Source organism: Anser cygnoides, chromosome Z (genome assembly GCF_040182565.1).
Source record: "Anser cygnoides isolate HZ-2024a breed goose chromosome Z, Taihu_goose_T2T_genome, whole genome shotgun sequence".
NCBI lineage: Eukaryota > Metazoa > Chordata > Aves > Anseriformes > Anatidae > Anser > Anser cygnoides.
Genome location: NC_089912.1, coordinates 46,348,631 through 46,366,236, shown reverse-complemented (window position 1 = coordinate 46,366,236; position 17,606 = coordinate 46,348,631). Strand labels below are relative to the sequence as shown.

At 39.8% G+C, this 17,606-nt stretch overlaps 1 protein-coding gene across 1 annotated transcript in view; it reads left to right on the top strand.

Moving 5' to 3' along the window:
• The first annotated feature begins 590 nt into the window (after positions 1 to 590).
• PTAR1 (protein prenyltransferase alpha subunit repeat containing 1) overlaps positions 591 to 17,606 on the top strand; it is a 32,530-nt gene continuing 15,514 nt past the window's right edge. Inside the window, exons 1-4 of the mRNA XM_048049682.2 lie at positions 591 to 766; positions 5,801 to 5,970; positions 11,520 to 11,586; positions 16,242 to 16,346. Of these exons, the coding sequence (XP_047905639.1) occupies positions 681 to 766; positions 5,801 to 5,970; positions 11,520 to 11,586; positions 16,242 to 16,346 (428 nt within the window). The 5' untranslated portion in view covers positions 591 to 680. The remainder of the gene's footprint in view (positions 767 to 5,800; positions 5,971 to 11,519; positions 11,587 to 16,241; positions 16,347 to 17,606) is intronic.

Genomic DNA, 17,606 nt, shown 5'->3' with positions numbered 1-17,606 from the left:
GCATCAGCATGAAACATATGTCTGCTTTAGGTAAAGATTAACTTATTTACAAACCCAGCAAAAACCTGGCAACCTGAGCATGTGAGAACACATTCAGTGTTTCTCTAGGGGACATCCACCTTCCTCTTCTACACATTTCCTTGACAGAGCTCCTTTTCTACACAGAGTCTTTCCCTCCTCTTTTTTGCCCTGGAGAAGGGCATACACTGCCAGGGCCTCCTGGCGGTGGTGCAGACGATGGTGAGGACGGAGCAAGCTTGAAAACGAGAGAGAACTTAAATAACGCACAGCTAGCGTTTTGTAAAACGGCTTGTTGGGGAGCAAGGCATTATTTTTCAAACAATGAAATACCGCAGCTAAGGCATTTTTCGCACAACCATCGGACACCTCAGTTATGTTTCAGTTACAATCTGTTCTTCGCGCTTCGTGCCCTCGGCCGAAAAGGACGCGGCCACGGACCCGCCGCCGGCGCCTCAGCGGCCGGGGCCGAGCCGAGCCGGGCCCCTCAGGGCGGCGCCGGCCCCTCCGCCGCCACCGGCCGCCGGGGGGCGCCGAGCCGGGGCCGCCCCAGCCGCACGGAGGCCCCGCGTTGCCGGCCGACCCGGAAGAGCTCGGCTCGGCTCGGCACGGCCCGGCACGGCCCGGCTCGGCTCGGCTGGGCTCGGCGGCGGAGGCGGAAGATGGCCGAGTCGCCGGAGGAGGTGGCGGTGCTGGTGCAGCGGGTGGTGAAGGACATCCGCAACGCCTTCGCGCGGAACCCGCACATGTGAGCGGCGCCGCCGGGCCGGGAGCGGGCACGGGGACGGGGCTGGGGACGGCGACGGGGCCGCGGAGGGTCCGGAGCTGCCCTCCCGGCTCCGGGGGAGCCGCAGCGGCTGCCTGTGGCCGGGCTGCCCGGGGAGGGCCGGGTGTGCTCAGCGGGCGGTTCTCGGCACGGCGGGGCCGGCGCTGCGAGCCCGGCTCGTGCGGAGCCAGCCCCGAGCCCCCGGTTGAGGTGGTGGCAGCCCCGAGCCCCCGGCCGAGGTGCCTCTCCCACCCCGGCTTCCCCTCCCGTCCTTTGTTTCGAGACACACGGCGTGTAAGGGGAGCGACTTTCTGCCCGGCCAGCCTCCATGTTAGCTACGGCAAGTGAGACAGCAGATCGCGGGGAGCAGCTTTGTGACTCCGACGTGTGTGTCAAGAAAGGGCTGCAGTCCCTGGGGTGGCGGCCTGGTAGTCTGCCCCAGAAAATGGCATGCCGAGCAGTTACTTAGGAGCCCTGCGTGTGCTTTTTTAATTTGCTCGAGGGAGAGGATCAGGACGAGCATCCTCACGCTTCTCTAAAAGTAGCTAACCACTTGGGTAGGTGGCCAGGTTTTAAAATACAGCATATGGGTGCTGCCTAAAAAAGAACTGCGTTTTGCCATGGAGTTTCATTTTTAGGTTGTGAGCCGTAATATGCTGTAAACAGACAGTATTTGTGAATGAACGCTGTGAGCCTTTCTAGTCCCTACTCGTTCTCCAAAATTCTTTAGCGATGGCAAACTCAGAGACCGTGTTTTGGAAGAATATGCTGCTGTTGCTGTTTTCTTTCATACAATCCAGGGGGTGAAAGTAGGTTATAAGAGTCATGTGCGCCAAGACCGATGCGCTGTGTCGTGCTTGGAGTGAGGAAGCACGGGCTGGTGTACCGCTCACCTGAGGTGGAGCAGGGGGAATTCAGCCGGCCAGGCTTCTGGGCCACAGCGCCCGTGTGGATAAAACAGGCTCCAGGCCCTTGGCTCCAGGCCTTCTGCCTCTGGAGCAGCGGGTTGCAGCCCCGATGGTCAGGCGTCCTCATAGGTCTGACACCCTGCCTTCCTCCTGTGGGCCAGGACGTTCGTGATCCTTTGCAGTCCCTGTCAGACATTATCGTCTTCAACTGAGTGTCCCGTTTGTGTCACAGATCCAGTTTTGAATTCTTTAAATCTGGCTGCACAGAAAATAAGTGGCTTGCCCAGTGCACAGTGTTCGTTTAGGACCTCATACTTTTGTCCCCGACTCTAATCGCTATTACAGCATTTGTTGTCCCATGTCTTTGACTCTTTGTTCACTTGCCCCCGTTGCTTCTGTTGGAATGGATGCTTTGTTCTGGCAGGCTCCCCATTTTCTAGGGTTTAAAGGGGGCGTTGTCTCTGGTCAACAATAAAAGCATGTAAAAAATCAATTTTGGGCTAACTAGAACATTGTTCTTTCTCTTTTATTTATTTGTTTTGAATTAGATTTGGAGCAAGCTTGCATAAGGCTGTGAAGTTTACTGGAAGATACTTTTACCCAGTCCCTACAAGCACAGGTTCCAATAAAATCATTGGCATGAGTTGTCCCACTGGAACTGGTGGATTGCCAACACTGAACAGATCAGTGCATGTCTTCTTTTTGAACTTTGCTTTTCTGTGCACGTGAGGTCAAACAGAATATAAGATTCGCTTGTCAAAAAAGTACGTGAGTTTTATGGGTGTAATTGGAAAGCTGAACTCTTAGATGGTAGCCCAACATTTGTGTGTGAAATCAGAGGATGCTTTCTAGTTTGCTGATAATGATTTATATCACTTTAGCTCAGATCACTTTTTCTGTCTCAATTCACTACGTTCTTACTGTGTTTGTTTAAACAACACGCTTCGCTTTATTAGATTTGAAACTCTAAATCAAGGCATCTTTCGGTATGATTGCAAATTTCTCTGCTGGGGGCTGAGAAAGACACTTGCTTTGTTAAGTCCTTGCTGATACGAAATTTGTCTTGCTGCTGACAGAGCTCAGCAGATGGTTGCACCTAACTTCTCCAGTCTCGATGCAGGTTGAAGAAGCTCTGTAATGACTGAGGCCTTCAGTGACAACCTCAGTTAAATCATTCACTGAGTTCTAGCAGCTTCCATTGTGTGTTTTAGGAATGTGAGTTACTGTGATACATTGATAACCCGTAAATCCAAAGGTAGTTCATGCGTTTTTTGGAGCATGACCGTAGTACTTGCTTTTAGGAAAATAAATCCATGCACACCAAAAAAAAAATCATAAAATTCAACAGACAATAATGGAAAACCAGGGAATCTAGGGAGTGAAATATTACTTTCACAGTAGGTGGTGCTTCAGGTGCTAGCAAAGAACAGCAGCCCTCGATTGCTGTTTCCTTCAGTGTTGTGAGCAGCTTGTATCTTGACCTAAATGTGTGCATCCTCCGTCCTGCAGCTGGTTTGTGCAGTCATGTCAATATGACCGAGCTGTGCCCACGCCTGGGCCGGATCGATGGCTGCATTCATCAGGGGTAAGTGCCAGGTCCTGCTCTGGGGTCACAGCAACCCCAGAAGGAGCTGATGGTTGGTTCTTTTCCAACCTGGATGATCCTGGATGATCCTACAGTTCTGTGACCGGAGGCTGTCTGCAGAAGATTAAGGGTATTTCAGTCATTTACTTTTACAAGCGCTAATTGGGTGACTGGTGCCTGCGCGTGAGTCCTGCTGCAGAAGCGTTTTTTGGGGTGTGCGATGGAGCAAAGGCTGCAGGTGTTCTCAAGCAGTATCTGTTGGACTGACAAAATGAACGGCCTGCCCTGTTACTTGCTCCTTTTGCGGACCAGGGGGGCCTTCAGGAGCAGCCAGCTGGAATAGGTGGTGGTTTGTATGAATTGTTTTGGCCGTAAGTTAGGCACCCTGTTGTGGATAAGTCTGTTCTTCTGGTATTTTAAAGTATAAATTCTGTTCCTTCTCAGGAACTGAAAGCCACATATGGTTTCTGAATCACCCAGGTCATCAGAAGCAATACCAGGGTGTTGTAGACAACATCTCTACCAGATGACAAGTCCTGGTTTGCGTCTTGGGAAAAATGAGCAGTTACCAGACACACCATTTCTTGTGTTGCATTGTATCTTCACAATTTTCGTTGTGCCATGGTATGGCCCCCTGCCTCTTGGCTTGCTGAGCATGACCCCAGAGTTGGGGTGTTTGGCTTGTCAGCTCCATGCAAACCTTACCTATCTGTCATCGTGGCATCTTCAACGTAGTGTTGTGAAATTTAGCTTTCCCAAATCAGACCTTTTTTGCTTGGTAAGAACAGAAGGTGTGGGTGTGTGGTTCTCTTTGTTTTTTGTTTTTGTTTTTTCCCCTTGCTGTTTACCTTTGGTGTACTGTCTATAGGCATCAGCTGGCAAACTTTATTGGTTATTCACAGAATTAATTAGCAAAGCTGCAGGTAACTATCTTTCTTGTAGCTGAGGCCCTGTGTGTCCCAGTATGCAAGGCCAGGCAAAGTTTGGCCAAGGACTAGGTTTAAGATTCATAAATGAAATGGAGCCAGCAGGAAGTACCAACTTCAGTCTATAAGGCACCTTCTTGAAAGCAGCAGTCTGGAATGACGTTGTAGGTCTAATCTGACTAGCTTTGTGAAAAGCTTAACTTGTTTTTTCAGTGGAGCAGCAAGCATGAAAATCTTCCTTTTGATATTTACTGCTTGCAGTGTAGTGGGTAGTAAAATATAGTTTTCCTCTTCTGTTCCCAGGTGACAAGAGATGGGTAGGGGACCTGGCTGTGCGTTTGGAGACAGAGCCAAGCTATTTGGGGATGTCTTCCCTCAGGTTGCTTGTGCTCTTTGTGGCTTGTTGCAGTCTGACAGAATAAATCAGTTTTCTGAAAAAGCAGATATACTTGCTCTTTAACAAGCACGTGGTGTCACTTTTGCTTTTAGACACTGAACTAAATCAGTGCATTCAGATTATCTAGTAACAAAATTAGTTTAAGGTAACTGAGTTAAGGTTACAGGGTCGGAGCGTATCTGTAGGCCTTGTACTGAGAAATTTTAAGGTGGTTCTGAAAACTACAGCAGTTTTTTTTTCCTGTCTGAGACCTGAGGAGCTCCCTTCTCAGCAACAGACATTTTTCTGTGAAACAGGGCATAATGGTGAAATCGTTCATAATAGCAAGTATAAAATAATGTTGCTTTCGGTCCAGGTGAGTGTGAAAAATTGACAGTCTGTTTGTTTTTAAGAAGCTGTTAAAGCCACTCTTCCAACACCCATGTATGCTAAAAGCTGAGGAAAAAGGGAAAAAAATGTTGCCCCTTGAAACCAAAAAGCTTTTAGATACTGCAGCTGTGTTTGCTGGTATGAATTTTTGTGGCCATGTTTTATTTATTTGACTTTTTTTTTTCTAGAGGCTTGGTTAATGTTGGTAATGTGAAAATACAAAGCAGGGACCTTGCCCATTCAAGATTTTTGGGAAAATCTAGTGTAGCTTTTCTGAGTGTGTTCAGAAAAGTGAGAATCACCAGAAGGAATCTTCCTAGATAGCATTTTAAAGATTTTGAATTCGTTCTTGTTCATGCAGTCATGGTTATTACATTGAGGCTGTTCAGCATGTCTTAAAATGTCCCTGTTTTTCTGTTGCTACAGCACTGGGGAGCTAAAATAAAATTTTGTAGAGGCTCTTAACCAAAACCACAGCTAGCTTTTATATTGTGTCTAAATAAATTTTGTGGTGATAAAATATGTTTAGGCTTTTTTTCTCTCCCCCCTCAACTTAAATCTTTATTCGCACTTTAAAACATGTTTGAATAATTTATTTACTGAGTTAATTTGCTACATAATTGTGCAGAGGTTGTCTTTCTCAAAACACATTTTATCATACCTGAAGTCTAGGAAGAAACAGGAGGGTGAGTTGAGAATAATGAGCACAGACCTCTGCAACGTCAGGGAAAAAGGTGATGAATGGGCAGGAAGCACTGCTTTTTGAGAAAAATAATTGGCAAATACTGGAACTAAGTTTAATTATATTTCTTTCTGTATTTTTTTTTTAAGAGATGAAATTGGATTAATACCCTGTCCTGAAGCCAGATATAACCGGAGCCCTATAGTCCTGGTAGAAAACAAGCTTGGTGTGGAGAGCTGGTGTGTCAAGTTTCTTTTGCCATATGTCCACAATAAACTTCTACTCTACAGACAAAGAAAACAATGGCTGAACAAAGATGGTAAGTTACCCAGTTGGAGAATAGTATCTTACCTGATTCTTAACACACATTTTTTATTTACCTTTTTTGGACACTACACTGCCCCTTCTTGAAGGCAGTTTAACCTGTTCTGAAAGAACTGAGTGCAGCTCTCAGGCTTTATGTTGTGCTTCATGGCGACACGAACGAGTTGTATTGTTGCTTGGTTGAAAATGCAAATCCTTCCTCTCTTGCCACACTGGAAGGTTTAGAGAGAAGTGAGTTACTCCCATTTCTGTGTATAGAAGGAATTATGCCCTGAGACAGAAGGGCAGTTATGGAGATGTGTGGATTTAAAGAAAGAAGTGCAATATTTTTTGGACTTAGGGGTACCAGGAATCCTGTGTCCAAACAACTTGGTAATTGTAAAACTCTATTCCGTTTTTCTTTTTTTGTTGTTGTTGTTCTGTTTTTTAATATGTTTTACTTTCATGAAAAGTACTTTTGTATGTATTGTCTATTTTGAATGTAGTGTTTTTTTTCTTTTTTTTTTTTAAGAATTATAAACAAGTGTGACATGGGATATACGACTCTTTACAAAGTAACTTATTTTGTTTAAAACAAGAATGAAAAAGGGTGACTGTAGTTTAGGAAACTAATTTTTCTGCTTATGGCTTAAGATCTCTTCTAAATGGCAGACAGCTTAAAAATTTTTCTTCCTGTATGCTTCTCTCAGTTGGATTCAAATTTACTGGCACACTGCTCATTTTAGGCAGGTTCTTGTGCTTTCTTGTGGTGACACCGTCTGTCTGGTGCATTCCTGTCTGTCCAGCAGGAATGGCAAGGGTGTTCTGACTGTTCAGAAAGCGTTCCTGCTTTCCTCACAGTTGAAGCATCTCAGAATCTCTTCTCTCAAAACACAGGTCATAAAGTTATGCATCAGAAAATACTGGACCACTGTGAAGTTTAGATAAGTGCCTGTTTGTCTATTGAATCTTGTTTGATTTTCTTCCTTTGAAGAGTAACTCTCTTCTCCTTTGTTTCTTTAATTATGAAAGCCAATGTCACATGTTTGAGAAGAGATGACCAACGGTATTTTTACGTCTTCTGAGTAACTCCTGTAAAACATAATCAGGACCTCACCTTGTTAGTAGCATGCTTAGAAGCAATGTACAGCTTACAGCATTTAGCATGCTGTACCCTTAAAAGAGTCTCACATATGATAGGAAATTCTAGTGGAAACTGAACTGCAGTGGTGGAGGAAATGAAGGCAGAAGTCTTTCCCAGACAGACCTACATAATTGTTTTTAACATAGGTTAAGCAGGCATACTATATCAAGAGACGTTACCTTTTCTATATTTTCTTGAAATGTAATATCCTCAAGGATTTGCCTCTGAATTCTTTTTTCGTAAATAAGACTTCATAGTGAGAATTTGGCAAGGTAGTTGTTTTCTTTTGAATGTAGCAGAAGTATAGATTTATTGCTGCTGCAAACTCAATTGCGTATTCTCTCAATATTTGTAATAAACAGTGATTGCAAATACAGTCTCCTGTTACCTCTTCTGTATTGTTTGAATTACCATAAGCCATTTTAGATAGAACGAAGAAGAAGAACAGGGTCCTGATTAAGGTGTATGATTTTGTTGGTAATAGAAGATGAAATATACATTTATCTAATGAATATTGCTGAATATGTGTTACATTTGCGATGTACTGTGCCTGGGCTGCGCTTGGAAGGGACAAAATATATGTGCAAAGATAGCATGAGTGAATGCACCAATTCATGATGAGGAGTAAGGAGGAGGACTAAAAGAATGCGAAATTGCAAGACATCTAGATAACTGGGGCCCCTCGGACCCTGGGAACTGGATCAAACCAACCTTATGGTTTGGACTGAGACCAAGGGCTCAGAGAGCATGCGTAAGAAGAAAAGGTAAAAAAAGTTCAACTCTGATGAAGACATCTTACTTCATCCCAACAACCACCCGGACGACCACCAGAGAGTGATAGCAAGTGCAGAAGGACTGATAAGATAATTAGCATATGAAGCGGGGCTAGGTGGAGCTAGGAAATGAATATGCATAGATGTGTTGTAAAACTTAATGCATATGTAATATTTTAGGAGATAAAAGAGAACTGAGTGAACAAATTGGAGGAAGGTAGATTTGGGCAGGCATGCCCCTAACTTCCATCACCTCATAAAAGCACCTTCATATAATCACTTTGTAGATTATGTGTCTTCATGAATGCTAACAATTTCATCTGATATTCTTCTGGCAGGATCCTAGAAGAAGCCAGTTCTTTATAATCAGTCCTTAATAACTTTCTGAGAGATTTTTAATTTCATCATGGCTTCTTTTGAAAGCTTGAAGGTTTCTTGGGATCCAGGATCAAGAGTACTTCTTGCTATTGTTCTAGTTTAGAAGTCCCAATTTCATAATATGTTTTTATCGTTTCTCCAAATTGTTTTAATATATGTATGTAATTATTTGTGTATGACAACAAGACAGTTGTCTGAAATTGTTACACATTTTCTCTTTATGCAGAGTATCATTGTGCATATTCCCAGAATATCCTTACTTCCCATAAACCTGCATTTCCACTTCTATAACAGTGGAATTTTTTCTTCTTCTAAATTCTTCTAATTTCTTTCCTTCTAAAACAGTGGAATCCTTTTTTCTTCTGAAAAGCGCATTAGTGTGATACACGTACAAAAATAAAAATCTGGATACAGTCATATTTGCAAAGAAAACAAGCTAAAAATATAGAGTCATTCTTTTCCTCTTGCATCTGGGGAAACTTTTAATGTACAGAATGATACCTATTTTGTGAGCATCTGTGATGCTGTATTTTGATTAAAACGTATCCAGCAGAAAGTGCTTTTAAAATTTTAAATAAAAGACATGTTTATTTTTGTTATTGACACAAAGAAAACTATCTGGCAACTACTACCTATGTGTGCCAGATCTCTCACATGACGTTGCATGGAAAAACTCAGAGGTTACTAAAATTGTGTCATTTGAAATCTCTGGCTCAGAATTCCTATTTCGTGAAATCTACATGTGCTGTTACAGAAAACGTCAAAGTAAATTGGACTGAAAGAAATGGTTATTGCTTGGAGATTTTCCTTTTGTATGCTTCTTTCCTGTGATTATGTTCAGGATACAGTGATTTTTTTATTTTTTTTTCAAACACTTCTATAAAACAGACAAAATGGTAGATAAGCTAGTGCTTAAATTGTGTATGTCTTGGTGCTGTTTCAAGCCTTGGGCAATACCAGAATAGTCACATTAATGGGAAATCATGACTGTAGGACAAACAAACTATATTCTTCTACGTGGAGTTATGTAGTCTTTGAAAATGGTTTCTAAAAAGAATTTGAAAGATCGATACAGGCTGTAATAAATTTCATTTAACATATCCTATCTGTCATAGACTATATAATGATGGTATCTAGTAATTACTGAAACAATTAATAAAATTCAGCAGTCAAAAGTTCAGATTTTTTAATGTCTAAGTTCAGCAGCTCTGTGTTGTCTATAATGATGTTCTTTGTCACAGTACTCTTGTTTCTCTCCATTTCATCTTATCCTGCATTTTGCAGTCCCATTTACCTTTCACTTCTGTAGCTAATACCTTTTCCTCCTATAGCAAATAAAAAAGGTCCTGAAGGCAGATCTCCTTTATTATTGCGCAGTCCTGGTGCCTTGATGCTTTTGTGATTGAGCAGAAGCATTGGACCCTTTAGAAACAGCCTGCAGACTTGTTTGCAAAGTGATAAGCAGCTGAAAATGAAATGCATGATAAGTGTCAGTCAACCTAGATTTGGTGGTTGAAACTCTTCACAATATGTTTTAAAAATTGTACTAAGCCAGCAATTTGCTGGCAGTTTAGTTTAAATATAAGAAAGCAAGACTAAGATGGGTGTGGCTCTCTCGTCTAGGGGAAAAGCAAATACTAGAATTTTGTGTGGGGTTCCTTCTTTTGTGTTTGTGTTGTTGTTTTTAACGAACACCAGTTGGAGAGAAGGTTGGTTGAATGGGGTAGCAATGCAGTTACTTAAATAAAGGAGAATCATTTTCTGAGAATCATTGGTTTGTGTTTAGCAGCTAAGGTGGTAATTGCTGGATTTGTTCCTTCAAGAAACTCTCAATTACCCTATAGTAGGTATGTGAATTTGACATAAAGAAGATTTATGTTACCTTGCATAACATAGTGAGAAGTGATTATTAGCTGTTGGCCCGTTGCATTTTGAAAGGCAGGAAGTTTTCTATGTTTGTATTGTTTATGACTTGAGGTAATAATAACAGAATAATTAGTGTTTAATTGTGTTTATTGATGACACGTACAATCTGTAGACTTCCGTAAAAGGTAGAATAACTGCTAATATATTAAGAAGGTTAAATGGAAAGTGTAAATGAAACAACCACAGCTCACAATTTTACTTTATATTTCTTCTTACACATCTGCTTTTGATTTGCTGAGTGTTGCCAATGTGACTTTTTGAGTGTACAATTAAAACCATAACCAGCAAAACACTTACTAGGTGTTAAATTTTACATATGTGAGTAATCCTGAATATTTTATTGTGGACACCTGCAATTTATCCGTGTAAAATTAAATAGGTGTTAAATAGGTGTTGAAGTACTTTACTGTCTCAGAGGTTGAATAAGTCAAAGAAAAAGCTGTGTATGTTTAGGCATCATATTAAGAAAAGTGTTTGCACATCTTAGATGCGTTTCATACCCCAGCAACAAACAGGTCTTTAAACAAAAAATTTTAATTAAGAGAAAAAAAAAATGCAAAAAAAAAAGAAACCTGAAAAAAACAATTCAGCTTAATTCTTTGAGGTAATTTTTAAAATATCACCGTAACAGCTCAGTTAAAAATTGTCACAGTGCACTAAAGAGGACTTTTTTTTTTTGCTTGCATAACATATAGATATACAAATATCTGTATATATATATAACTTATATATAATATATATATAAATATATAACATAACTATAGGTAGGAGCATCATGAGGAGCACAGATTTGCTCTGTCAGACATAAGTGAACAAGTAGGTATGCAGTTATAAACAAACATATTCTACTTTTTCACACAGTTAAATAACAACTGACCTCTCTGAGAAACATCTTGGTTAAAATATAAATTAAGTAATTTTCCTGTCCATCTCTGAGAGCATATGATGTGTTTGAATCTGTCTATCTAGTTATTTATATCTCTATATAGATATATCTGTGTATCTATCTATCCATATGTCTGTATACCATCTATCTAGTTAGATAGACAGGTAGCAGTCAGAAATTCCCAGCTGCAGACTTCTTAGATAAGAGTAGGTAACAATATAGAAGTCCATTATTTCAAATAGCCAAAAGGGAAGATATGGCTGATTTTGCTCCCTCTTAAATTGTCATTTTTTCTGGAATGAGATATAGCAGTGTTTTGCAGAGGCAGGCATCCACAGATACAGCAGCCATGGGAGGAGAGAAATTAAGGACAGTTGGGGGCGAAGGGATTTCAGAGAGATCACTGCTCTTTGTGAACCATTGCTAATTTTTGTGTTTTTTTCCTATACTCATTTTAGAGCTGATAGATATCACGTGTACGCTGCTGCTACTGAACCCAGACTTCACCACAGCTTGGAACGTGAGGTAGGTTGCCCTGAGCAAATGACATAAGAAAGACCTGGGCCTTAATATGCAAGTCAGCCATAAGGTCTGCTTTAAGTGGTAATTAATGACACAGCAACAGCTTATCAGCTAAGGAGTGCTGAAGGAATGTTGAACATCTCTTTTATCCTGTATGCCTCACAGATAATTTCATACTGGTTTTGGTTTTTGTTTTTTTCATGCAGACAAAGTTTACGTTGCTGCATGTGAATACAGGAGTTAGGTTTTTTTTTTTTTTTGGATAGAAGTCCCATTTAAACTGCCACTTCTCTTTTTGTCCATCGCTTGAGGCAGGCTTCAACTGAGTTGTAAACCTGAGATGGACATACCCTTTTTGCTGAATCACATAGCGCCCAACAGACGTTTGCTGTCTGATTTCATTGTTCCCATTTTACCATTCGTTCAGTATTATACCTGAGTCCTTCTGAGCTAACTGTTCAATTTACTACCATTACCAGTGCAGCTCATCAAAGCCGAATAGCCCTTAATAGATATATACTGCAAGAGAAGGGGAGGAAGTTGTATTCATAGCGTTGTGAAGCAGATCATTTTGTGTAAATCCTGCAGGTGGGGAATATTCTTCTGCATCCCAGGTAAGATATGACGCAGTCTAAAAGGAATAGTTTAAGAGTGGTTAGAGGGCTGGCAGGAAGTTGTTAATGTCCAGGAGGGCTCTTGTTTAAAACAAAAAAAAAAAACAAAACCAAAAACACTCTTTGTAGTTAAACAAAGTAGTAGTTTAATTTCAGTAGGAAAAAAATGAACAAAATGACCTAGAAAAGCGATGGCTGTGGGTTGCTGTCAGCCCTATATATTACAAATTCAGATTTTTTTTTTTTATTGATGATTCAGTTCTGAAGGATTCTGCTGGGATCTGTAACTCTCTAGCATCTTGGGTGTAAGAAAGGCAGGTGGAAGTGGTAGCAAAGGGCTTAGTGTCTTGAAAATGTATACCCCCAAGTAGCTTTCAAGTAACAAAATGGAATTATCAGCATGTATAAACACTAGAGCTATTAGAGTAATGTAATCTTGTATATAAAACTGAATTCAGGTTTTTGCTTTGTCTTTTTTTTTTTGATGCAAATGTGTCCATCCTTAACAGTCTGTGCATTTTTTTTCTGCCTGATAGCTGAAAGAGTTTGTTTGTACATACATGAGAGGGGTAGTTTAAAATTGCAAATAGAATAACAATGTTAAGGAATGTAGATGAAGATCATCTCTTTTATGGCCTTTATGGTTTACCACAGTGTGCAAAAAACTTGAGAGGATGTCTGTGCTCCCCTAATTTTTCGTGCGGTGGCCTGGTTAGTGGTTTGTCTTTGAAGCACTGTGTCACATTCGGAGAGAAGCTGATGTCATACCAGCCATTCAGTAGCTCAGGAATTTGCCTCTGAGTGCCCTAGATGAGGTTTTGATGTGCTGAATATAAACCTTCCTTGGTTTAGGCTGCTGCTGGGCATTGGCCCTTTCAAAGGGTAGATGCTTGATGGCAAAACCCAAGCCAAAGCACAACACTTCAGCCTCCCTACTATGCTGTGTAATTCCTATTTCAGCATGCTACAGATCAAGGCAGACAGACATGGATGATATATGCAGTCACAGAGTAGAAGACAGGCTATGTTCTGCACAGATACCGGAGATAAATTTGTACTGTGGATTATTGTAAGCTGGGAACTAATTGTGTGGGACTTGCACTCTGCTTGCAGAACATGATGGATCAGCCGTGGGATGATTGTTTTCATCTTGCAGAGGATGTTTTTTGTGCCAGATTCATCGTATGCTCTTGACACACAAATTCCCTGTTTTATTTGGAGAGGAAAAAAAGCATCATAGATTCGGAGAAGCCTAAAATAAAAAGAATAAGAGTTATTTACTGAATAGCAGCCCATTCCGCAGAGTACTTTGTGTACAATCTAATAACTTTATCATTTTAGGCTGAGATAATCCATGTTTCTTACATTGTATTCTCTGCTGAGAGCTTCAGAAGTAGTGATTGACCCAACAGTGTTGAGTGTGGAGAGAATGTGGTTGTTTGAGAGTAGGAAAAGGAAATCTCTTCCTTGGAGAGGAGACAGGACTTCTCAGAACAAGAAGAGAAGTGGTGATATGGAAGGCTAATGAGTATTTGAGCTCAAATGACCACCATAGAAAGTTGCAAGTCATTAGTGAAGGACAGGAGAACATAAAACTTTAAATATGCTATCTGCTAGGAACAGGTAATATAATATGTCTGTCTTGACTTTGGAGCTATTCTAAACAGTGTAATGTGCCTGCACAGGTTAGTCTTTTATTTATTTATTAGATTTATTCATTATTAGAAGAAACTGGGAAGCTACAGAATGGCAGAGCCTATAACCTAAGCAGGGAGAACTGATCAAGAGCCAATTGTGTGGTGTAGGAGTGCATGGTAAAGAATAGGAGATGTGTCATTTCTTAGAACTTATAGGGAAATTCCTGTCATACAGAATGAGCAAAGAGGCATTTGCAGTTACTAATCATAACTTATTTTATGTTTTTAGAAGTTGAAAAATCTTTCAAGCTACTATGACCAAAATCGTTATGTAAGTTATTACGAAGGAAATCGTCATAGGCATCATTGTTGTTGATATCATTGCTTACATGTATGATTGATCAAATGTCAAAAGGCATCAGATAACAAGAAGCTCTGAAAGTTCAAATATTTTCCCATGAGATATCAGTGACTTCAAAGATGTCATTAAAACATGAGACAAGTGAAGAGCATTTCAGTTTATCCCTTACAGGAGTTAGAATTCTGAAGGTTGAAGAACTAACAATGGTTCATGTGGCAAAACGTGAGCTGGAAGTTGTATATCCTAAATGTGACATTTGCTTAAAGAGACTGAAAGAGGTTTATTTGGAGTTTATAATACCTTAGTCATACGTATGGTTGAAGTCCCTTACTTATGAATGAGGGTATCTATTGAATGTAAATCTGTGAAACTAAAAACTGTTTTTCTACCACAGCAGAAAAATTAAATCTTGCCTGTGATGTTCCTCAACTTTGTAAAACTCAAAACAAATTTAAGAGTAAATACTTTTGAGCCTATTTATTTACAGTTAAAACTTTAGGATAGAAAGGGCAATTTCCCCATGAGGAGTCTATATACTGGGAGGTTGCTGTCCTGGTAATCCATAACTAATCTAAACCTGTACATGTTGCTTTTTTTTTTTTTAAGTGCTGGACTGATCTAGACTGCTCTTTCTCTGTCTATATACATGTTTTTTTACCAAAATGTCGCCTTTTGCATAGCAATAATAGACCAGTTCTTCCACCTGCCAGAGTGTTGCCATTCTATGTTATGTTTCACACCACAGAGATGTTTTGCTTGGTATGTAGGAGTTGTTTTCATAGTGTATTTCTTTCCCATCCCACCACTTCTTTTTTTTCTTTTCCTATGCCCTTCACCGACTAGCACTCCTCTTGTTTAACCTGGTGCCATGCATATGATTGTGGTAAACAACACGTCGTTTAAAAACAAACAAATGAACTAAAAGCCAAAATTGCTACAGCTTTATGCATGCTGAGATCCTGGAAGAGGCATGTTTCCTGAAATCAAATGGTAATTTTGGATCTTACCGTATCTTAACTTCAAAGCAGCTATCTAATAAGTAGATTGGAGAATAGGAGATGGAGGCTAATGTTCTTGGAGTGACAGGGTGATGTCTACACCTGTCACCCAGTGACAGGGTGATGTCTACAAACATGCTTGAGAGGGGCAGGAAGAGTTGTAAATCTGGAAAGGCAAACAGGGTGTGGAGCAGGGAATTCTGTGCAAAGATGGCAAAAGGTAAAATACAGACTTTCACTCTGCTATGTCTGTATAGAGGGTGCTCTGGGAAGGCTTTTGTTAGCTGAACAGTAAGTTTTGTTAGGGCAAATCCTTTTTTTTTTTTTTTTTTAACCAGAAGGCGTTTTACATATGAGTAAATGTAGTAATTTCTGCCTTTCTGGTAAGTTTGAAAAATACTTTACACACACAGAATATTTCTCCCTTCCTTCTAAATTTAGGAATCAGTGATACTGTACCTTGAGACATACTTAAAAATTGCGTGTGAAAATAAAATGGGGGGGGGGGAAGCTGTATGGAAGAGTGACTGTATTTTCAGATATACAGAATAATCTAAAGGCCTACTTTCAAGAAAGATATTTCATCATATATGTAACTCTATTGGCAGTCCTTGAATCAAAAAAAAAAGAAGCAACTTATGTTATTAAGACTCTTTTAGAGTGTGCGGATAAAAGCAACATTACTGTTAACAGGCATTACATGTAGCACAAACTCCTTGGCTTTCTGATCAGTAATAGAAAATGTGGTAGAGGCCACACTCAAAAATACAGTTGATTCAGTGGTTTTTGGTGGTGGTTGTTGTTAGAATTGAGAACCAACAGATTGAATGTATTAAAGTTCTTTGATTTGGATTTATTTTGTTGGGCCTGGCTGAATAGTGGTGCCTGTATATAGTAAGCGGAATGGGTCAATCCACCAAAGCCTTTTAATTTGACAGTGAAATTGTACTTTAATGCAAACAAAATGCCATGCTGTTTGTTATTGGGATTTGTGTTTTGTTTTCAGGTTACATCTTTTATTCATACAAATTTATTTTATCTTTTGTAGGAAAGAATTAATACTATCTGGCACTTTAAATCCACTTAAAGATTTGCATCTTGGAAAACTGGCGTTAACCAAGTTTCCAAAGAGTCCAGAAACATGGATTCATAGGTTTGTTTCCCTTGCCTTCTGTTGCTACCCCAAACTTAAACATTCTTCCTAGGTGTTTTTTGTTTTGTTTTGTTTTTTCTTCTGTGATTGGGTTAAGCAGAGTGCTAGATGTAAGAGGACAACTAGAAATACAGCAGATTCTTTGAGCCAGTCACTGTAAAATTCAGTGCTTTAGCTTTTGAAGATGCTTCCCTCATTCTACACTTAGAACTACAATCATATGCAATATGATATACACAAAATATACAATCATATGCCAATATATGGCATATTTTTAATGAGCTTTGGAGATGGGATCATTTTTTTCCTAAGGGTTTATCATGTCTTGCAGCACCTATAATTCTCATCCTGAGAATTTTGTTTCCATCAGTAGTAACTATTTGAGCACTGTGGGTTACTGTCCCCTAGCCCCCCAGCCTATAACTCTATTGTTTGTCTACAGACACTTTGGAAAGAGAAGAATCTATAAAAGCTAATCTCTGTAACTGAAGGTGTCTTCCTTTCCATTTCTTTTCTAGTCTTTTTTGGTTTGGTGAATATGTTTTTATCATTTCTAATTTACGCAATGCCATTAAATCACCTATGCTAAATATTAAGACACCAGACCACATTTTTGAAAAATGTAACTCCAGAATTACTGAAACACAGAGCTAACCATTTTAGTCATGACTGAGTGTATGTAAAATTCCTGTAGCACAGCTGAGTGAAGTATAGACACATTGCTCAATTTTGTGATAAAATTTCTTGGTATGTGTGTTATTTTTTTTTTTTTTACATTTTTATTCATCCTTTTACAAACAATTTTCAAGAGATTTGAATGGAAAACATTAGAAAGCAGTTCATAATGTTTGCATTTCACATGCCCAGTATTGAGACAACCGTGAAGTTAATATCCTATGAGGGGATTCATATTCTATCAAAAACATATACAAGTTTCAGTCTTAAAAGTAACATGGATTTTGGGATGAGGGAGTTGTTGGTAAACTCTTTTTTTTGAGTGGATGTGCTCAAAATTCTTGAAGTTTACACAGAATGCAATACATGGAATATTACTAGGTGTTACTTACTTTATAGGGTATTATTACCTCACTTAGTTTCTGTTAATTTCTTAGTGGTATTGATTTAGCAACAACATTAATGAGTTTCTGCAGTGTTGATTTTTAATTTTGTTACCCTTCAATGGCTTTTCAGCATCTTCATTCTAACTACTCATGCTGCTTGATTGCTTTGTTTGAAGCAAAAGGACTAGATGGATATAAT